At 46.1% G+C, this 21,789-nt stretch overlaps 4 protein-coding genes across 6 annotated transcripts; 1 reads left to right on the plus strand and 3 right to left on the minus strand.

Moving 5' to 3' along the window:
- Nucleotides 1-92: 92 nt before the first annotated feature.
- On the minus strand, nucleotides 93-7,503 carry mcm2 (minichromosome maintenance complex component 2). Its single transcript, XM_028998742.1, has 16 exons — nucleotides 7,399-7,503; nucleotides 6,865-7,052; nucleotides 6,608-6,777; nucleotides 6,011-6,271; nucleotides 5,646-5,865; nucleotides 4,877-5,084; nucleotides 3,936-4,070; nucleotides 3,234-3,425; nucleotides 3,066-3,159; nucleotides 2,266-2,516; nucleotides 1,911-2,037; nucleotides 1,561-1,673; nucleotides 1,162-1,404; nucleotides 757-939; nucleotides 399-554; nucleotides 93-323 (listed from the first exon to the last, which is right to left on the minus strand). The coding sequence occupies exons 1-16, from the start codon at nucleotides 7,402-7,404 to the stop codon at nucleotides 213-215; spliced, it is 2,658 nt and encodes an 885-aa protein (XP_028854575.1). The 5' UTR covers nucleotides 7,405-7,503; the 3' UTR covers nucleotides 93-212.
- A 748-nt stretch (nucleotides 7,504-8,251) lies between these two features.
- On the minus strand, nucleotides 8,252-12,158 carry ccdc51 (coiled-coil domain containing 51). 2 transcript variants are annotated; one of them, XM_028998622.1, is made up of 4 exons: nucleotides 12,083-12,158; nucleotides 10,281-10,633; nucleotides 9,351-9,515; nucleotides 8,252-9,238 (listed from the first exon to the last, which is right to left on the minus strand). In XM_028998622.1, exons 2-4 carry the CDS (start codon nucleotides 10,590-10,592, stop codon nucleotides 8,480-8,482), a joined length of 1,236 nt encoding a protein of 411 aa, XP_028854455.1. In that variant the 5' UTR covers nucleotides 10,593-10,633; nucleotides 12,083-12,158; the 3' UTR covers nucleotides 8,252-8,479. The 2 variants fall into 2 exon arrangements, with proteins under 2 accessions (XP_028854455.1, XP_028854456.1); XM_028998623.1 differs by having other exon boundaries at nucleotides 10,281-10,559; nucleotides 12,083-12,154.
- Nucleotides 12,159-12,484: 326 nt separating this feature from the next.
- Nucleotides 12,485-14,078, plus strand: tma7 (translation machinery associated 7 homolog). The gene is made up of 4 exons (XM_028998626.1): nucleotides 12,485-12,630; nucleotides 12,855-12,910; nucleotides 13,369-13,456; nucleotides 13,656-14,078. The coding sequence occupies exons 1-4, from the start codon at nucleotides 12,615-12,617 to the stop codon at nucleotides 13,688-13,690; spliced, it is 195 nt and encodes a 64-aa protein (XP_028854459.1). The 5' UTR covers nucleotides 12,485-12,614; the 3' UTR covers nucleotides 13,691-14,078.
- Nucleotides 13,182-17,743, minus strand: dnase1l4.1 (deoxyribonuclease 1 like 4, tandem duplicate 1). 2 transcript variants are annotated; one of them, XM_028998625.1, is made up of 9 exons: nucleotides 17,589-17,743; nucleotides 16,693-16,778; nucleotides 16,526-16,614; nucleotides 15,733-15,810; nucleotides 15,394-15,622; nucleotides 15,142-15,299; nucleotides 14,963-15,059; nucleotides 14,080-14,148; nucleotides 13,182-13,943 (listed from the first exon to the last, which is right to left on the minus strand). In XM_028998625.1, the coding sequence occupies exons 2-8, from the start codon at nucleotides 16,771-16,773 to the stop codon at nucleotides 14,083-14,085; spliced, it is 798 nt and encodes a 265-aa protein (XP_028854458.1). In that variant the 5' UTR covers nucleotides 16,774-16,778; nucleotides 17,589-17,743; the 3' UTR covers nucleotides 13,182-13,943; nucleotides 14,080-14,082. The 2 variants fall into 2 exon arrangements, with proteins under 2 accessions (XP_028854458.1, XP_028854457.1); XM_028998624.1 differs by having other exon boundaries at nucleotides 14,072-14,148.
- Nucleotides 17,744-21,789: the final 4,046 nt, after the last annotated feature.

Raw genomic sequence — 21,789 nt, forward strand, 5'->3', positions numbered from 1 at the left:
AACACACCCCGTTTATTCAGAGATGAGACATTCTTTACAACATGGGAGAAGAGGCAAACGTACAAAAAAAAAAAAAGAATATAAATGTTCCAGGTGTGTGTGTGTGTGTGTGTGTGAGAGGTGGTTTGGCCTTCATTGAGGCATCAGTCCATTTCAGAGCTAGCAGGCAGCGCCGTGACTTTAAATCCACAAATGCGGAGAAAAGGCGTCGCCTAGAAATGCTGCACGATCAGCTTCTTCTTGGTGTCGTGGGAGAACTTGTTGGAGCGGAAGAGCTCGCTGTCGTAGAAGGAGGACAGGTTGTGGATGCTGATCTGCCTGGCCTGGTGGGGACAGAAACGCGACACGTGAGAAGGCTGCACGGCGAGCAAGGAGGCGGACTGAGGGCCGGGTTTCACCTTGTCCATCAGCTCTTTCTCCGGGACCTCGACGACGTCCTGCTCCGCCCCGTAGCGGTTGCGCTGGTATGCCGCCTGCTCGGCCATCAGCTGCTTCAGGATGAACAGCAGCAGCTCGTTGTTGTCGCGCTTGAAGGCGAGGTACCTTGCAAAAGTCTGGCAGACAAGAGAAGCCTGTTCAATTACGGATTCTCATGTCCACGCCACACGGGTCACGGTCCTGAAGTAAAAACCGAACCTCCAAACGGAGAAGGTTGCGGTCACCTGATCATCAACCAAATAGGCCACAGCTCTCCTCTACACTCTGTGATCATATTGCCTTTTAAAAAAAAAAAAAAAAAAAAAAAGGCTCTCAGACCTTCCTCATGCTCCTCATCACGCTGAACTTCTGCGTGTCGATAAAGCTCTCCAGCATAACGCGGATGGCCATGTTCACGTCGTCCTCCACCACGTAGTCGCGGAGGTGCATCCGGGCGTGGGCCTCGGCCATCCGGATCATGGACTCGATGTGGCGCACCGTGATGGGGATGCTGCCTGTCGCCTGGGAGACGGGACATGCAATAAGAACAGCCGAAGACTACGTCCACCGCCAGGAACATTCGCATTTAAATACCATTACACCCCATGGTCTCAATATCATGACATCAGCTAAATTGATCACATGACTTTACTTTTTTTTTTTTTTTTTTTTAATAGCTGCAATAACAGACGTTTTATTCCATTTTCTCAAAAATGACATGTAAAAATAAAGAAAATATCGAACCATGGACTCCTTGCGCAGGTCGCTGTAGATGCGCGCCACCTTGTCCTGGTCCATCTGGTTGAGTTTGGGGTGGACGCGCTCCTTGGCGTAGATGATGTACTTCTTGAGCAGCTCCTGGGGGATGGGCGGCACGTCGAACGTGTTGGGCAGCACCATCTCCTCCAGGCCGGCCGCGCCGCCCTCCTTGTTGCTGGGGTGGTGCTTTATGTGGCTGCCCACCACGAACCGGCCTAACATTTCATCCTACAGAAGAAAAGCGCACACGTAGATATAATCGGCTCCAGCGAACCGGGGGGGACGTCAGAAAAATGAAATTTGTTTGAATGGGCGGGTCCAGGGTTAAAATGGGAGACATAATGGCCACCTCAGCCATCTGATACACCACCAAACCTGCCGTACCTGCACTGGGTCCACCGTGTCCCTCACAACACACAGGACATCAAATCGGGAGATGATGGGCTCGGTCAGGTCCACATTCTCCGAAAAGGTGAGAGACGGGTCGTACCGGCCACCTGCAGGGGACAAACAGTTGACGTCGTAACTGAGGGGTACCTGACCAATCAGGAAGACTTTTCGTGTGTTATGCGAGGAGAGAGGGCGCAAACACACAGAGGACCAAGAACACACTCTAGGTAGTGTGTGTGGACTCCTGTGTGAATGCGGAGAAAACCCAGCATTGGGCTTTTCATTGGTATCACTGGTGGAGGTGTGTGTGTGTGTGTGTGTATGTAAAGCAGGTTAATACGCACCAATCGGATTTGCAGCAGCTATTACAGTACAGCGAGCCTGCAGGGACGTGACTATGCCGGCTTTGGAGATGGAGATGCTCTGCTGCTCCATGGCTTCGTGGATACTGGTCCTGTCCTGATCATTCATCTATAGCCCCCAAACACACACATATTTACATTTACAGCATTTACCAGACGCCCTTATCCAGAGCGACAATAGTTACAGGGACAGTCCCCTCCTGGGGACACTCAGGGTTAAGTGTCTTGCTCAGGGACACGATGGTAGTAAGTGGGGTTTGAACCTGGGTCTTCTGGTTCATAGTGTGTTACCCACTAGCGGCTCGGAACTACGAAGCGAAAATGCAGACGGTCTCACCTTATCAAACTCATCGATGAGACACACTCCTCGGTCGGCGAGTACAAGCGCCCCGGCCTCTAGCGTCCACTCCCTGGTGACAGGGTGGCGCTGCACGTAGGCCGTGAGGCCGACCGCCGAGGCGCCCTGACCCGTGGTGAACACCGCCCGACTCGCCACCTTCTCCACGTACTTCAGGAACTGAGACTTGGCCGTCCCGGGGTCTCCGCACAGCAGCACGTTAATGTCCCCGCGTACCTTGTGCTTCCCACCTGAGAGACAGAGAATCAGGGTGACGGCCTGGGACGGGCTGAAGGTGGGTAGATGAATTATTAATTTATTATTAAGTGAAGTGATTGTCACATGTGATGCACAGCAGCACAGCACACGGTGCACACAGTGATATTTGTCCTCTGCATTTAACCCATCACCCTGAGTAAGCAGTGGGCAGCCATGACAGGCGCCCGGGGAGCAGTGTGTGGGGACGGTGCTTTGTTCAGTGGCACCTCAGTGGCACCTTGGCGTATCGGGATTCGAACCGGCAACCTTCTGATTACGGGGCCGCTTCCTTAACCGCTAGGCCACCACTGCCCCACCAGGGACGAGGGAACGAGACGGAAGCAGCGACCACAGATTGTGTGTGTGGGCTGTGACGCACCCCCCCAAAAAAAAAAAAAAAAAAAAAAAAACAACACCTCTCCTGGGTGTAAAATACCACACACACACACACACACACACACACACACACACACACACCTCTTAATACTGCAGAACAGAGCGACTCCAGCAGGTCCATCTATAAATAAGCAGCGGAGACCCACCTGGATTCTTGGGCTCTCCTCCAAACAGCGCCAGCGCCAGACCCCGCTTTATATCCTCATGGCCGTAGATGGACGGGCCGACACTCGCAAAGATCTGGCACGGCACAAGCGGACTTAATACGAGAAATGATGCGACTGGTGAAAGAACAGAACCGGTCTGCCACTCACTCTCTCTCCAATGCGCTCGTCTTTGGAAAGCGCCACGATGGCTTTGACATCTTCGTCGGTCAGCTCCGCCACGGCCACGCGCTCATCCTTGCGCACTATGTGATTGGCCATGATGACGGTGGCGAAGACGGGGAAGCCGTTGGCCATATTCAGCGAGCCGTCGTAGTTGTTGTGGTAGATACCGGTCAGTTCCTGTCCACCAGACATGACCAGAAGAAGATTCTTTAGGAAATGGAAAGGTCTCCTGAGATTTAGATATATTTATATCGGTCTTCGTAGTCCCCTAATACTGTATCCGAGTTACAGCCAGTTTGATCCAGTCCTGCCATGAGATTTTTCATTGGATGTTTCGATGTTTGTAGCTTTAAATGCTACTAATGAGAGGCGGGATGAGGAGGAGAGCAGCCTATAGAAGTTCATTCAAATTCATTCACCAATCACAGTGTTTGGCGCAGATTGGAAGTCGTGTAACGGTTCCCCTTAGGGTGTCATGAGGGGTCAAATTCCAGATCGGACCGTCTGAGCTGCGAAGCAGAGCGGCCAAAGCAGACTTTACACCTACCGCCATTTCCAGCCCCTGCAGGACCATGGACAGGCTCGGGTGATCTCGTATTAATGTTAAATCATTTCACAAAGTGACATTTTCATAAATAATAGGGGACCTTTAAGGGGCATTTAGTTTTTTGCACGAAACTTCCTCACAATCTCATCTCCCGGCTTGCAGCTGTCCACCAGATCCGCCAGCAGGATGGCGTCCTTGGAGCGCGGCAGGCGGCCGGCCGCCACCTTCCCGGGGCTCTCCTGGATGGTGATGCGCTGGTAGTTCTGATAGACCGTCTGCACACAGAGGGAAGGAGGCATGATTTAGTTACAACAGACTTCCAGTGGGAAACCGCTACCCCCGGTTGCCATAGCAACAATTCGGAGACTAAGGGAGAGATAAACGTGGCTACGCTTCGTTACAAGCCTGGAACCGAGGCTGCAGCAGGGACTCTACCCAAAGATTTCAATCCACCCGCTTTACTGGAGCATGGTGAGCATGGCGGGTTTGCTCTGGCTGGCGGCTGGTCCCCATATCGCTTTTCACATCGTTACAGAAAAGCAAGACTTAATATCGCTGTAGTTAATATGTAAAAAAAAAAAAAAAAAGGGGTGCACCCTTGGTGGAAGTGGGCACCAAAACGCTGTGGCAGTGTTAGAACCTTTATGGAAATAAATAAATATTTAACTATTATTACTACAAATAAACATGTGCAAGAAATGGAGGAATCAGCAAATGTAAAAAAGATAAATAATAATATACAAGAAATCTTAAAGGATAGGTGGAAAAAGAAAAAAAAATAAATAAATCCTGGGCACAAAATGATTCCACCACCCACACTCAGTGTTACTGAAGCCACCGATGACATCCATGAAACTGACTGTAATAATTAGTCATTAAAAGTCATTAAAAACGTAATTAAAAAGCTCTCATCAGTTTTTACCATCATCCAGGCAGAAACGTGGGATCAAGGGAAAGGGTTAATAATGAGATTCTAGATTAGAGGTGGCATTAACAAAGACCAGTTGACCTAAGATGACACAACCAGCACTTTGCCGATAAGAGAATAAATCTATGCTAAAAAAGTTGAAGCCATACCGACCTGCTCCATGTTGATCTCGAAGGGTCCAAGGGACTGGCACTCCGGACAAGAGCCCGGCTTCACCTCCTGGTTCTGGGACTGAAAGAAGGGCCCAAGGATGAAGCTGCACTTGTTACAGTTGTACTTGACCAGGCCGAGCTGGGGCAGGACGCCGGTGCAGCTGGTGACCACGCCGCTGGTCCGAATCAGCTGGTTCAGATGCAGCTGCCTGCGGGGTGACAGCGAAGGCCGCCATCAGTCCACATCAACTCCAGCACCTCGGGGGGAACTCAATAGTCAATTTAATCAGTTGTGCTGCAGGAAGAGCTGGGAGAGGGAGAGGGAGAGCGAGCGAGAGAGAGAGAGAATCCCACCAGCTGCAGGGGAGGATCTCAGAATTACGGAAACGTCCAATTTGTGGACAAAATATCATACGTAGTGGTGGCACGTGCTGATGTTGGAGAGATTCTTCTGGTGCACGATTATGACAATTAACATAGGGTGGTAGTAGCCTAGTGGGTAACACACCCGCCTATGAACCAGAAGACCCAGGTTCAAATCCCACTTCCTTTTGTGTCGCTGAGCAAGACACTTAACCCTGAGTGTCTCCAGGGGGGGACTGTCCCTGTAACTACTGGTTGTCTGATAAATGCTGTAAATGTAAATTACAAAGCAAAATATGAATATTCTGATTTTGTTGATTCATCTGACTAATGGAGATCTGTAGTTGTGTGATACGGCCTTCCTTCCTTGAGATTATGCGCTGGTCCCTGTGGAACGTGTGAAGTACCTGAGGGAGCGCAGCTCCTCCACGAGAGGCAGGTTGCCGATGCGGACGTGGATCTCGTGGGCGATGCGGTCGTACTTCGGGTACATGGCCAGCACCACCTCCTTCGCCGCCTCGTCGAAGATCTTCAGCATCTCGGCGGGAGCCTCGGGCAGGAAGTAGGCCAGCACGTGCTCTCGGGACGCCAGGTCCTCGTAGTTCACCAGCAAGCTCTCCTTATTTTCTGGGGTAAAAAACACGATGCAGAAGTAAAGTAGCCCCACTTAAAACACGCAATGCGTGGAGGTCAAATCAGCTCAAATTCTTATTAAAAGTTGCATTCACGATTTATTGATTAATTGGGTTGGGATTATCCGAAGTAGACTCACCTTTGCACATGTCGCTGATGCGCTCTTTGAAGACGTTGTGACCGTGCTCGTCCACATGCGTGCGCAGGAAGTTCTTGAAGCGGTGGTAGATCTCCAAGCGCGGCGCGGCAATTACAACCCACTCCCTGACCGTGTGGCCCTTCATGTCCTCCAGGTTCTCGATGCTCTCGATCATCTCCTCATCCTCGCCCTCGCCTTCAGCGGCGCGCTCACCCATGCGTCTTTTCCGCGCCGGGCGCTCGTCGTCCTCGTCTTCGCTGTCTGGCAGAGGCAAAACAGGCTTCTTTAAAATCCCGTGCATGTACAACCGCGCGGCCCAAATTGCTAAATAAACGGTCCGATTACGCTGTTTAAAAAATGTGTCACCAGGGAGGACTCCATGTGTCCCTACGTAAACGTAAGATTTCTGTAACCACCATCTACTACACACTGTACCCACTATGGCCTAGTGGCCATAATCAGAAGGTTGACGGTTCAAATCCCGATCTGAGCAAAGCACCGTCCTGTCGCCTGTCATGGCTGCCCACTGCTCACTCAGGGTGATGGTTAAATGCAGAGGACACATTTCACCGTGTGCTGGGCTGCATCTGAGCTCACCATAGAGCAGTCCTCTCCGCATGCGGCCGTCGACACCCTCCACCCGGTCCCTGCGCCGCATGGCCTCTTCAGCGGCAGCTCGAGCTCCAGGGGACAGCTCCGACAGATCTCCATCATCGTCCAGACCCTCCTCCTCATAGCGGTCCAGTTCCGAGATTGGACGGTAGTCCCTGAAAAGAGACAACTCCAGGTCTCAGTCACCAACATCACAACCCAGGACAAACATTCTGGGGAAGAAAAAGAAAAGTCCATCCGACCTCTCCATCCCATCCCCAATCAACTCCTCCCCGTCTCCTTCCTCCTCCTCCGCGGGCAAGGTGTTCCCCAGCAGCCCCTCCGACTCGTCCTCGAAGGGGGGCAGGTCTCTGCCCGGGCTGGAGGTCAGGTCTCCACGGCGGGAAGCCCGGCTGGGGCTGGTGGCCACGTTGTTGGATTCCGATGAGTCCTGGACGAGGAAGAGAAACGGAGTCGGGGCTCATTTATGGGGCCGCAGAACAACTACTCGGCACTTCCGGCCCGACTGAAAACTTTTAAGACGACTACATTATACAATCTAGCAGAATCGTCACAACCGGGTAAAATCTTGGTAGACACGAGATTACAGGCCGAACACATTAATTAAGTAAAACGGCACCCTTATATTTCCTATATTATTTAGGAATAAATCGAGTGTTTCCCTCCGGAATCTCTCCTGAATCAGTAAAATACAGCGACATTCCAGGCCTTTCCACAGTACACTCCGTCCACTCGGTAATTAAAAGTGGTAGAAAAGAGAGCGAAATCGTCCTCACCGCCATTGTCCCGCAGCAGCGTGTCGGAACTCCTCTCCGCAAGCGACGTTCTCCGGACAACGCCGACTTTTCGCGCGAAATGTCCACGTGACTAGAAAGCCCGCGAAAACTCATGAATATTGAACAGGCGGCCGAGGCGAACGCGCGGGGATTGGCCCGTGCTGTGGCGTCGCGACACGCTCCGCCCCTCACGTCGTCCGCGTTGTACTCGAGCGAGAAGTAAAGACGCTGCTACGTCAGCAGAGACTGCGCTTCTCTTACTTTAAAAAGGAGAAGAACGCGAAGGCGCTTCAGATGCTAGTTATTGTGCAACTTACTGTCAGGCAGCGTCTACTGTTGCAAAATGTCCCGTTAGTTTACGTTCAGAAAGTGCTGTTGTCTGTCTGCTTGTGAAAGTGAAGTGATGTCATTGTGATACACTGCAGCACAGCACACCGTGCACACAGCGAAATGTGTCCTCTGTATTTAACCCTCACCCTTGGTGAGCAGTGGGCAGCCGTGGCAGGCACCTCAGTGGCACCTTGGCGGATCGGGAATCGAACCGGCAACCTTCTGATTACGATTGATAACTCCTAGGCCAACACTGCCCCTGCCCCCTTTATTAAACCATTAGTTTAATAATCAGTGTTATTAGACTAATAATATTAGCAGATTAGTTCCCAGTGACCCTAATGATGGATATCATTTGATGGACAACCAGAAGTGGGCAGCCATGAAAGGCGCCCGGGGAGCAGTGTGTGCTGACTGAACGATGACGGTTCGAGTCCGCTTCCCTGCCCGCTAGGCCACCGCACGTTTTAAAGCACATATAAGCTGCTCTGTAAATGTAAATTTAAATGAAGAATGACGTTACTGCAATTACAATATGTTTTAATAATATACAGTACATGAGATATACAGGATGGCAAAAATGAATGTATTTTTTTATTCCATAGGCATCAGTAATGGAATAATACAACCGTGTGTGACTCTGTTCCCGAGAAGAAATAAAAGGTTTCGTTGGTCATACAGCTGCTAACAGTTAAAAGTTCTTGGTTTTGGTCTAAATCTTTTGCCATCTTTCTAAAAATGGTTGATTGATTCAATTACTTTTGAAGAAAAGGCCTAGAATGGGTACAGTCAGGACCAGGGCTGTGTACAGTAGCACCGAGTGATAGAGCGAGGTCTTGTTCATCTGGACCTCCAGTCTTTTCTCAGTCTGGTCCAGACTTTGCATGACACTCTCGGTGTCACACAGCAACAGCTGCTCCTGGGGCCGAATGACCGGCTCTCCCACCACACGAACAGGGCTTTCCACACATCTCCTCAATGCCTGTAGCTCCACCTCCACCTTCCCCACACTCTGCTCCAGCTGCTGCACCTGCGGTTTCAGGCCCTCTAGGAAGGTCTGAGTTTTCTGGGTGGACAGCAACACGTCTCTCAGGGTGCCCGCCGCAGAAGTGGCCTTGGATGGGGGTGAAGTTGACACTGGGGCAGGAACCTTATCCAAGTGGTCCTTCAGGGCGGTTCTAAGACTGTCTATGAGGCCACGGAGCTCCGCCTCCTGTAACTTGTGCATGCTAACCTGGTCCCGGATGACCTCCTGCAGGTCAGCAGGGCCCTTCTGGGCCTCCAGTAACAAGCTCTTCAGCTCCTGAAGACGGACCCTGTTGATGTAGGTGGACCCTAGAACACCAATCACTGCACCCAGTACCGAGCCGAGGATGGACCAGTTCTTTGTGCGTTCTGCCCTGGCCCGCTCCTTCTCATGGCTCTCGCGCACATTGGCTGAGAACAGGCCGAACTTCTCGCGCTCTGCTTGCTCCGAGTCTTCGTAAGCCATCTTCAGACGCCGCTCCTCCTGGGGGACAATGCGAGGAGGGACAACAAATGATTTAAAACCGCACAGTATACACAACATTACATGCTTATCTACCATAATGAACCCAAGCAACATTGCAGAGCTTCCCAACCTGAAGCAGCTTGTGTTCCAGAGTGGCCAGCTCCAGGTAGTGTGCCTCCTCTCGTGACACGCGATCCAGCCGGTCTCGGACCTCCTTCAGGCGGCCCTGAAGGGCCTCCAGTCTTCCGTGGGTCTCGCGCACCATCCCCCTGACCACCATGAAATCCTTCTCTGCCTAATAAGGAGCGGGCATTCCTCCAATTAATGTTTTTGCTGAGCTGCATGTTATCCATCCTTTTTCACAAAAATGAGCCCTCCGAGTCCCTCATGTAAAGTCCCAACTGCTCTGCTGGTGGCACTATTTCCCATCCATGACAACACAGCTGTCACTTTTGCACCATTTTAATCAGTAGTGACCAACATGTAAAATAGTCCCATTTAGGGTGACCAGATGACCTATTTTTGAGATTTTAGAATGTGCATGTCTCATAAAAAAAGTTTCTATCCTACATGTCTCCTCACTCGCACTAGAAGATGCAAGCGATACGTGAGCGGGGGCCAGAAATATGATTCACACACTGTCTTTTTGTTCTTGCACTCATTTAGTGTCTTATGCAGATCAAGATTGTGGTTTACAAAGGAGGAAAAGCATCTCATACATAGGTGCAAAATTTTACACAAATTTGGAGAAAATGTGCCAATAAAATCAGTGGTTTTGATCACAAAAACCGTAAAATCTGTGGGATATACGTTTGTCTGCATATGTGACAGTAAGCCACGGAACGGAATCACTAAAGAACCCAGAACAGCCAACTAAAGTAAATAGACACTGAACAGTGTAATTTGTGGTTACCTACAGCATACCAACATGATTTATTAAGTTATTCTGTAATTGGCTCTTCCTGTAGAAATGTGCGTGGAGTTTAATGCACTGGTCGTTGTGTAGATCTCTTAAGCTATACAGTGGACTTGACTTGGACTCTACGGCGTGTCTGCTTACCTCGGTGACCTTAGACTGTGCCTCTCGCACCTCATTCAGGCCAACAAACTCTTCATACTTCACCCACCAGTAGTTAACAGTGGCTGATGCCGTTCTGACGGAACTTTGTCCCCACTGGCTTCCGACCGTAGACACGCTCTTCATGGTGGCCAGCACACGCTCCTGGACCGACGCCTTCTTGGACGCTTCGTGGCCAGGATTTGGCTGGCGGCTGCAGTAGACCCTGGTGACTGAGAGGTGCAGCCTGAGGCTGCTGGCATGGATGGTGGCACCATAGCTCTGGGGAAATACGTAACGTCCTCTGTACCTCATTGAACAAGTTTAGAAGATCCAAGGCACATGAATTTGCCAGCCTGTTATATGGGAATAGTTTAAAAATAATCATGATGGAATAATATCAGAGCACTATAACTTACTAATATCTCACTCAGCTGAAAGTTCATTGTATAAACTAGATGCTCGGATTGTCAAAGTCACAATAAATTCTAATTTTAGATCACTACGATTCAAGTGGCTAATACGAATGCATGCAACACCAGAAAAGTATATTATTATATATTATATTTATTATATATTATATTTCAGATAAGTGCAATGAAAGGAACCCCGTTCCATTGAGTCTGAGAGTGTAAGAATATTAATGATGGAGAAGATGATCTCTAAACCACTAGAAATTTTCTACTTGGGTTGTACCCAGACCAGCATGCACGTAATAAAAGCAAGCAGATCTGCTAAAACCAAAGATTACTCTAGCACTGTTCGGAAATTATGGGCAAAGGAAACGTTTTCAAAAATGACAGGGACATTAATGGAGTCCATCCTAAATATTGGTCTGTCCGAAGTCCATGAGAAACTAGTCTGCATGTGTGTTGATTGGTACCACTGGTTTTTGAGAAGCTTTTTTTTTCCCCTACAGTTTTTATTGTATATTAAGTTGTAAAACCAACTCGCCTATAAACCAGGTTCAAATCCCACTTACAACCATTGTGTCCCTGAGCAAGACACTTAACCCTGAGTGTCTCCGGGGGGGGGGCTGTCCCTGTAAATAATGATTGTAAATTGCTCTGGATAAGAACATCTAATAAATGGCACAAATGTAAATGATTTATCATAGTTAACATTTTACCCATGCTAGTTAGTATCAGACCCCTACAGGACTATGCTAGTTTAGACACAGCCAGACTGCCGTAAAACTGAAATGTGACATTACTGAAATGTTACTGTTTCACCCACGAGACAAATGTAAATTTTTTGAGAAATTTTGTGTTGTGTGGAAACCTGCAGGTACAACATACAGTAAATATAAAAAAAATGCTTTTCAAATGCCAGGTCCCAAACAGACAACAATGCATGTAAAGTTGATTTATGTTCAAAACTCCCCCACATGTAATGTGATCTGAAAATCAAATACGTGCATTTTCAGAGAAAATAAGCCTTGTGACACATAAATTATGTCACAGTTGGTTTGGCGTAATTTGCTGCTTCATTGCAAGTGTTAAATGCGATTTCGAATACGGCTCTGTGGCGACCCCTGACGGCAGCAGCCGGTATGACCACGTATCGTTTATAAAGCGACATTAACCGCGGCCATTCAAGCTAAGCCACCGCTGCCCTGGTCAGGGACAGGACACTGCTCAGTCAGAGAGAAACGCTGGGCAGAAAAACGTGCTCTTCCATTGCAAACATTGGGAGATACGGTTCATGACGATGCACTCTGCCCACTGTCGGGGTGAAACCAAAAGACAATGGCGTCGCCCTTAAAAATCCAGATTCAGTAAATGTAGGGCACGAAACGCACTCACCGGCCACACGGATTCCGCGTTCAGAACTGAACCGATCCTCTAATCTCACCAAACATGCACGCCAGAAATTACGTAGTTCCACCTCGACAGATCTGTCTCCAGCCTGACGACTCTTAAACAAAATAAGAAGAATAATGGGAGTGAGACCCATGAGGTTGAGGAGAACGTTTTTTACTCTTTAGAGATTATCAATAGGTTTTAATAACGATTCTTGCGATATATAAATATTTAATACATATATAATTTAACATATATTTTGTGTAACGTTAAACTTTATTAAAAAACGTCCTTGATCTCCATACACGCACGGACACACAGACGCAAGTCTTACAAAATTGGTTGGACCAATCGGATGCTGCGCCAACACCACGCGATCAAACACGGAAGTGAAGCGAAAGACGTCGTTCTATGGTTTGGAGCGTCTTTACTTCCGGCAAGGCGCTCCTTTCTACACCCGGGTCGAGGTTCGTGCGGGTACTGAAGGCGCGGGGCAGTGAGCAGAGCGGTCCGTAAAGCGGGAGAACCTGTCAACATGTCCGGCAGAGAAGGTACCGCAGCGTCGTTTTTATTTCCCCTCCGTGAAGTGGCCCGTCTCTCGTTTCTTCGCGCCGTTCGTATGACCCCGCTCAGGCCGTGTTAGAAATGTAGACCGCGTGGAATCAGCCTGGTTTCACTCGTGCTGGGTGTATAGAAATATAAAATCTGAATTCTTATTCTATGTCTTTCTACGTCCGGGCGCAAGTAAAGCAGACCGAGCTGTTTTGTGTTTCAGGCGGTAAGAAAAAGCCACTGAAGCAGCCCAAGAAGTCGTCTAAAGACATGGACGATGTGAGTCTGGCCCTCAGTTTCCTACTTTTAAACGGGGAAAGCGCCCCCAAATGTTCACTGATTCCGCATTAGCTCCCACGATTGTAAGTACTTAGTTAAAAGACAAACCTTTGCGTGGCTAACAGAGACCAACATTACATTGCTGTCATTTTCTCAATTATTCTTTAGCCACAATTCTCATAAACCATAAAGAGCCGTTTTACATCCTGGAGAGTAAATATACTTGTTTTCCAGTATTATATGTGATTTTAAATTGATGACTTTATTGACCTGAAAGAGTAACAAAGATAATTTTATTTTGAATTAGCTTGGAAGGTCAGTACAGTATGTATAATGTAACGAGCAAACAAGATGTCTATGGTGCTAACATTACTTCTTTCGTGTAAAAACCAGCACAGCCTTTATCTGCATGTTTCCGTGATAATCGCTTTTGTGGCCGTGGTTGCATTTATCTGCAGGATGAGATGGCGTTTAAGCAGAAACAGAAGGATGATCAGAAAGCGATGGAGGCGATGAAGGCCAAAGCTTCCGGGAAAGGACCTTTAAGTGAGTGCGAGAAGTGGATATTAGCCGTTATAAATCAATTGTTTCTTTATTTTTCTTCTCACTTCGGCCTGAGACTTGAATACCTGAGTTTCCTGCCAACCTTTTAAAGGCTGTGGTAATCTGCGTAATGAAATAATCACTTTTTGCACTAAGGGGCAGTGTTCTGATCTGACTCCTGGTCTTGCTTTCTCCTCTGCAGCTGGTGGTGGGATTAAGAAATCTGGGAAGAAGTGAGAAGACTGCATGGAAAGGCCGACTCTGTGCACACAAGGGTCCATAAGGAGCGGAAGCAGCGTGCTGTAGTTGTAGTTTTCAGAGATCCTGTAAAGAGTGATCGTACATTTTTGGGAGTGACCGCGAATTGTCCCCATCAACTGTAGAAAATGAATTTTGTCTTGAGGCCAGCTTTGTCTCCAGAATTATCTTGTGGAGGTGAGATGAGGTTTCTTCTGGTGTCCCTAGTTTCTGATTCCATTTGAAGGGTTTCCTACAAATACAGAAACTGCATTCATTTTCCAAAATCCGCTGAATATTTCTTTGTATGTGTAGTATGGTTGATGGTGAGCAGTTGTCCCCTGTGACTATTAGGTGTTTGGGAATAAAGACAAAACAAACCACCAAACTGCTTAACGTGGATTCTTTTTCCGTTTTAGCTCCAGCTCCACAGGGTAGTGGTCACTGATCTTCAGAGCCTAGAAAAGACAGTTCAGTATACATGAACTGGTCAGTGTCTGTTTGACTGGTTCCTCAGTTCTATTGAAATGCCAGTGGCTTAAATCATTACAATAATTTATGATAAAAAAAAAAATGCCCATAATGTTTACGTTTACAGCATTTGTTAAATGTAATGTTAAATTATGAGTGACTATTTCATTTCGTGGTTGCTTAACTGGTAAAATGCTGTTGATGGGAGCAGACTAGTTCTGTCTAATTTCATTTCCGTGGCTATGTGACATGGTTTTGTCGTTTAGTATGGATTAGGGGTGTGTACTGGCAAGGATGGTGGAATGAACCCCTCAGTGGTGGAATGAACTTCCCCTTGAGGTCAGAACAGCTCAGTCACTGAGCACTTTCAAACGGCAGCTCAAGACCTTCCTCTTTAGAGAATATTTAGTTTAACTTATGTACAGAAACTACAACAGAGTGAATAAAAAGTTTGTATTCATAGTTGAGGGTCCTAGTGAACCAGAATTAATCACTTCATTGATTGTGACATGGAAGCACGTTGTAAGTCGCTCTGGATAAGGGCGTCTGCTGAATGCCTTAAATGTAAGGCATTTGGCCAAAAATGTTAAGATAAAATGCATCAGATTATGCATTATTAAGATAATTAAGTCAGTTATCTAAGGCTGGTGTGGTGCTTGTAGAGGACTGAGCCAGCACCATATTTTTGTATTCAAAAATGTGATATTTCCCTTTATCATAATCGCCATGTAAAATATCACGATTTACACCCATAGTATGGATTATAAAAGATTATGATGATGTTAGTGGGTGTATACATACCTCCTCCTCTGTCAGTTCATACTCCTTCTGGAAGTTGAAGGCTCTTGGTGATTCTGGGACTACAGCACTTAACATGGTCTTTCCATAAACCACAATTCTGCAGGGAAGAATCGGCATTCCGTCATCTCAGAAGTCCATGAGGACCACCGTAAACTGGAGGACAGTGGCAGGCGGCTGACCTGTCGTAGGTGTTGTCGTTGCTCTGCTTCACAGTGGTGTCCACGTCATCAGCAATCAGCCAGTAAAAGTTTGGGTCGGTGCGAATGCGAATTTGCTTCATGTCCTTTTTGGAGACGTATGCTCCATCGGCATTAAAGTCACCCAGCATCATGATATTCTGATTTCCAAAAGCAAGGTACAAGGGGGTCAAGTGAAAATATTCAACAAACTCTTCCAATCCGACAAAAACCATCCGGCTACAGCAGTCTTACGTCAGTCTTCCATTTCTTCTTAACCACCTCGCAGACGTCAAAAAGCTCGTCCAGCTCTTTTTCGGAGTCCTCAGGCTTTGTGTGAACAGGGATCAGCACCATGTCCTTCACCGCTGGACAGGTGAGACATTGGAAACGAAGGATGTATGGTTCCCGGGCAAAGGCGTCCTCATCTCCGTCCTGATTGTCTTCGTACTGGTAGGTGTCCACCAGTTTCACCTCATCTTCGCTGCCATTGGAAAACATACACACGCCATCACGAACCGTAAAGAATCGACACTGAGGATTATTGGTATTCGTGAGGATAGTTGAGAATGGTGGGTTGGTGGTCAGGTTTACCTGTACAGAATCATGTACTGCTCTTTATACGTCCCTCTGCCCAAACGCGGGCTGATTTGCATTTTGTATGGTCTCACACTGTGGAAACACGATAGTTCACAAAATTTCTCATATATTAAAAGGCCAGACAATGAATATCTGAATAAAGATCCAATAAAGGTGTTTTTTTTTATATACATATACATAATTTCATGTAATATAAAAATATATCCTTTACAGGGACTGATACTACATAACATACTGACTGACTGGGTTCCATCATGGAACGATGTCCACTACCAATAGTCTTACATATACGAAAAGAATTCCTCTGAAATCTCGAGGTCTATACAGACACCACATCACTGTTTTTAAAATGGTCTTCTCCTTAAAAAATTTTTTAAAAGTCTGTGGTGGTGTTTGGCCAGAGGGAGCCATGAATTTAGTTGATTTAGTGTATTCTGGGTTAAATAGATGGCTACGTAAAACCATCTGCAAAAATCTGGGTGTCACTTTTGAAACGGCACATAAAATATGTGAACCAGATGCTCTGTGGTTAAAAAAAAAAAAAATTCTCTTTGAACGAGTTGAAAACGCTCGTTTGCGTATTTTTGCCATCTTGTCTAGATTATTGTAATACTCTGTGTGAGGAAGCAATCCCTGCAGTCAGTTTATTTGAACTATTTATACTGTGCAGGTGCAGACTCATATGAGACGTCCATTTGGGAAAAGATGTTTTATCCCGACATGGATATTGACGCGCCTGAAGAACTGAAAATGAGTCAGGTTCTGTATTTTTTTAAGTCCCACTGACCTGTTGAGTTTCTTGAGAAAGGCGTCCACAGCTTTCCCCTTGGTGTCAACCACCTCCAGGATCACGACGATATCGTAACGGCATATAATCTAAAACCGAAGAATAGCGTTACGTATTTGTGTCGTCCTTCTCTGGCCGCCAGTGCGCTGGGTGTCTGTTCTCCGCACCTTAATGATGGTCTCAAGATTTTTCGGATCAGAGATCTTGTTCTTACCGAACTTCTGGATGTTGAAGGATGCTATCTTCATGGCGCCTAGGGCAGATGTGACATGCGTGTCGAGTTAGTGGCACCGTTGTTGTGTCTCAGAGGGATGTTTCCCACCACAGGATTTCCTGTTACTAACCCTCCCCCTAAATGGCAAAACTATACCCAATAAAAGGAGCCCTGTGGCTGCAATCTCTCTCTTTTGGATGTTTTCCATCCCTGTGTGAACGCCTGCGGACCCCTGGGCCACGAGGGAGACTTTATGGCTCTTTTTTGATATATTAAAACCATCTCAGCACCTGGGAACATGAAAGCAGGGTCGGCCTTTCTTTTTAACGTTGTTGATTCTGTTTCATGCACGTTTCAAGAAGAACACCTCAACGTGGCAAACTAAATTCCCCAAACCCAATCAGAGGTAGCTTCAAACGCAGTAGAAGAGAGATATGCAGGAAATTGTGTGTGTGTGTGTATATATATATATATATATATAGATAAAAGGAACATCATCTGGGGGTCTGTTTACTCAGATACAGGCACAACGGTAACAGACAGGTTCTACTCGCCAGTTTACTCTCTAAACTCAGTGGGTGTCAGTTTCCTTTTGTCTGCTCATTTTCAAGTAGAAACAGGTCTGGTGGCTTCAGTGTCTGACCCGTCACCGTTCACACTCCTGCGGGGGTTAGGTAGAGGAATTTCACGAGTAGGTGTTAAGATGGGTTTCTAACCCTAACCCTGCTTTACAGTCTGGGCTATTCACAAAGGGCAGGAATAAGTAATGAACGACCGAGAGAAAGATGACAAGAAAGTAGTGGATCTCCTGTGTTAGTGAAGACAGAAGAGGCCTGAGGGCTCACTTACTTTGAGAAGGTTCACCTTCAGCTCAGAAAGATGCAGGCGGTTGGCAGCTGACGGGGCTGGAATGGCGCACTCAGAAAGAAACAAAGACCTGAGTTCTGTTGGAGGCCTGGGATTGGCTGACGGCCTCTGCCCCAGTGTGGTTGTGCATAAACGAGCATACACGATGGGCGGGGCCTGTGGGAAATTAGCGTGACCTCTTTGATGTTTTTTTTTTTTTTTCTTTACATAGAGGAAGACCATGTGGCACGGAGAGTGTTGCGTTGCGTGTGACCGTGCATTCGAGGGGGAAGGTGGCTTTTGTCTGTTTTTCCTCAGGATAGAAGCAAGAATAATATTACTCAATTATCTTGTCATGCTGGAAAATGGAATGTTAATCCAAAAGACACTGGCAAAAGGACAGTGCCGTGCAGATGAAGTTCTGTTTTACCTAAACAGAAGATGCAAATGAATTGTACGATAAGCCCATCAAGTAAATGAAAATGATGAACTAGGGGATGCATTTTCTGATGGTTTGCATTCATAATATCAAGTGATTGGTATTTTAGTCATGTGACTGCATCTGTCCATTGTGGATGGGCCTCAGCGTGTCTTGACTTGTCTTTCCCGAACACTCCACAGCCAACTGAAAAACATGGCACACAGACCAAAGTGCTGTAGTGCTGATTCACATATAAAAAAAAAAATCTACAGAATAATTGAAATGAAATCTAAACATGAAATACACAATAAATAATACTTAGAAAACATTGATGAATGATCATAGCTGCATGCAATGGAGAACAGAGATGTTTTTTCCTTCATGTTTCAGCTTGCCCTGTAGGGCATGGTTCTACAGCAGGCAGGAACAAACAGGGGTGTGGCTATTTTTGCAGAAAAATAGGACCTTCTCTATGCACTTATTTGGAAACCCAAACCATCTAGTGCAATTAAAGCAATGATCAAATAAATTAAAACAGTCGCCATTAACAGTTCTTTAGACGGTTTAGCTGGGCTCTGCTTTGGCCCTGTGTCCAGCAATTTCCAGAGATGTTCAATCGGATTCACCCCAATGGACATTCACAGAGTTGCCTTGAAGCCACTATTTTGTTATCTTGGCTCTGTGTTTAGGGTTGTTGTACTTCTGAAAGATGAACAGTCGCCCCAGTCAAGAGCGCTCCAGAGCAGGTCTTCATCCATGATGTCTCTGTACATTGCTGCATTCATCTTTCCGTCTATCCTGACTAGTCCCCCAGTTCCTGCAGCTGAAAAACACACCATAGTGCTGCCAACCCCATGCTCCACTGTAGGGATGGTACTGGCCTGGTGATAAGCACTTGGCATTCATACCAAATAGTTAAATCTTTGTCTCAGCAGACCCGAGAAGAGAATTTTGACCTTGGCAAACTCCAGAAGGGCTTCCATGTGCATTTTACTAAGGAGTGACTACTGTCTGGCCACTCCACCATACAGGCCTGATTGGTGGATTGCTGCACATATGGTTGTCCTAGGTGGCCGCAGCTGGACTCCAATTAAGCTGCAGAAACATCTCAAGGATGATCAGGTAAATCAGAAGGCACCTGAGCTCAATTTTTCACAATGTCATTATGGGGTGTTGTGTGTAGTTTTCTGAAGGGAAAAAAATATTTAATCCATTTTGAAATAAGGCTGCAACATAATAAAATGTAGAAAAAGTGATGCGCTGTGAATACTTTCCAAATGAACATTACATTAATTCACACATTTACGAAGCAGCATCAGTAAGTGGATCAGCTATCTCCTGTTTTAAATCCTGCTTGTTGGACCACTTTCAAATAGCAAATTTCCACAGGGTTCAGTGCTCGGTCCTTTGTTATTCTCTTTGTAAATGAGGTTGAAGTACAGCGTACAGAGCACAATGAAATTCTTACTTGAAAACCCCTCCCACGTAGACAGAACATAGAACATGATACATAGAAGACATAGAAGACAAAGTGCAGCAGCAATAAATAAATCACAGAAGTTGCATAAAGTGAGTGTGCATAATTTAAGTGACTGCATAATGCTACGTAAGTTACATTCAGTGAAACGTAAATCGATTTATTTCTCATAGAGAGCCACAGTTTCTTTGTGTTGAATACCTTGACGGCACTGGGGTAGAAACTCAATTATTCCAATTGTACATGAGAATAACTGCTCAGACAATCAATTCGTAGACATGGAATAAACGTTCACTTTTATGCAGACGACACCTAGGGTTACATGTCAAGCTGGATGAAGTTGTCAACAAGACATCAGAGACTGGATGACCCGCAACTTTCTTATGCTCAACACGGATAGGACTGAAGTGTTTGGTCCTTAAGGGGCTAAACTCTGCAGCCAGGGATCTTACACGCACAAGACTGTATGAACACATTACTCACTAATTGTCTTCTCAGCTTTGGCTTCCAGTTAAGTACTGTATTGACTTCAAGGTTCTGCTTCTCACCTATAAAGCCTTGCATGGTGATGCTCCAGTATTTCTTAGTAACCTACTAGTCCCTCATAACCCACCACGATCTCTTCGTTCTCGACTTGCTATGCCCTGTGTACACAAAGTCACTTCTGGAAATAGAGCAATGGTTATTGCTCCCAAATTGTTGGGAACAATCTTCCAAGGAAAATTTGGGAATCAGACACAGTTTTAATATTTAAAGCCAGGCTAGAAATCTAGTTGGTGCCTCTGGAAATGTTCAGTCCTCAGTTCACCTACTGTCATTCTAGCTAAATCAATACTAATATGGCCTTCTATTTTCTTTATCCCCCACCATCCATTCCCATGTGGATGGTAAATCAGTCCTGAAGAGCATCTTGATGTAGTCCTGATCTGATCCTGATCATGTGACATCGTTTCCATCTTATGCCCTTAATGCCTGGCCCATACAAGTTATCTGCTGATTCCATTTTATAGTCTGATAGAACTCTAATATAAGACCTCAATACACCTAAATGCATAACTGGACTACAATGATCTCTATGTGACACTATTTCCTTGTTAAATCTCACTGGACAACTCAGGGTAATCCAGCGCTGACCAGAGGAGGAATGGTTCCTCTCAGACAGGTGAAGAAGAGAGTGCAGGCAGGGTGGAGAAGGCATGATTTGTGACAGGAAGATACCATAGATGAAAAGACAGGCTGCAGAACTGAAAGTGTCAGATATAAAAGATGCTGTTGTTTGTGTTGGGAGTGACAAGGATGGACAGGATCAGGAATGAGTGCTGTAGAGGAACAGAGCTGCCAGGCAGGAGAAAAAGAGGAAGGCCTAGTAGGAGGTTTATGGATGTGGTGAAAGAGGAAATTCTGATGGCTGTTATGAAAGAGGAAGATGCAGAGGATAGGGGGAAATGGAGATGGTTGATCCAGAAATGGGAGCAACACAAAGCAGAAGAAGAAACTTGGTCCTGTTTGAAGAAGGACTTGTAGTTTGAGAATTTAATTAAATTAATGTAATCAGATATTAATGCATAAATAAGATGAATAAACTACATCTAAGATCTTTTTGATATCTAGCCAAGGATTGAGCAAAGAACATTTTTGCAATAAATATAAAATATTGGGTGGTAGTAGCCTAGTGGGTAACACACTCGCCTATGAACCAGAAGACCCGGGTTCGAATCCCCCTTACTACCATTGTGTCCCTGAGCAAGACACTTAACCCTAAGTTGCTCCAGGGGGACTGTCCCTGTAACTACTGATTGTAAGTCGCTCTGGATAAGGGCGTCTGATAAATGCTAAATGCTAAATGAAATGTAAATATTGCAATATTTTATATTTCATTGTACTAACTATTAATGTTATCAGTTACATGTCTGAGCTTATAATTATTGTGATGTTATTTGCTTTTCCCTGATATGAATGTGTAAGAAGACAAAAAAATTGTACTTCTTCTGCCACCTAGTGACCAAGCTTCCCCTGTCCTTTTGTTACAGTTTATGGCACTTATAAAATGTGCACCCACATCTTTTGCACCCAGATAGGTTCTGTGATGATTAATGTACTTGGCAAACGTAACACTTGAAAACAACTAAGAAAACGGCGGATCAGACGACTGGATAAATTCTGCATTAACACCCAAATCCAAAAGAGTTGAAATGAATCCACCACAGATGGTTTAAAACAATGAATTCAACTTGGAAAACTCAAACATTAATAAAGATGTACAAATAAGATGAATAAACTACATCTAATATCTTTCTAATACCTAG

This window comes from Denticeps clupeoides, chromosome 12 (genome assembly GCF_900700375.1).
Source record: "Denticeps clupeoides chromosome 12, fDenClu1.1, whole genome shotgun sequence".
Classification (NCBI taxonomy): domain Eukaryota; kingdom Metazoa; phylum Chordata; class Actinopteri; order Clupeiformes; family Denticipitidae; genus Denticeps; species Denticeps clupeoides.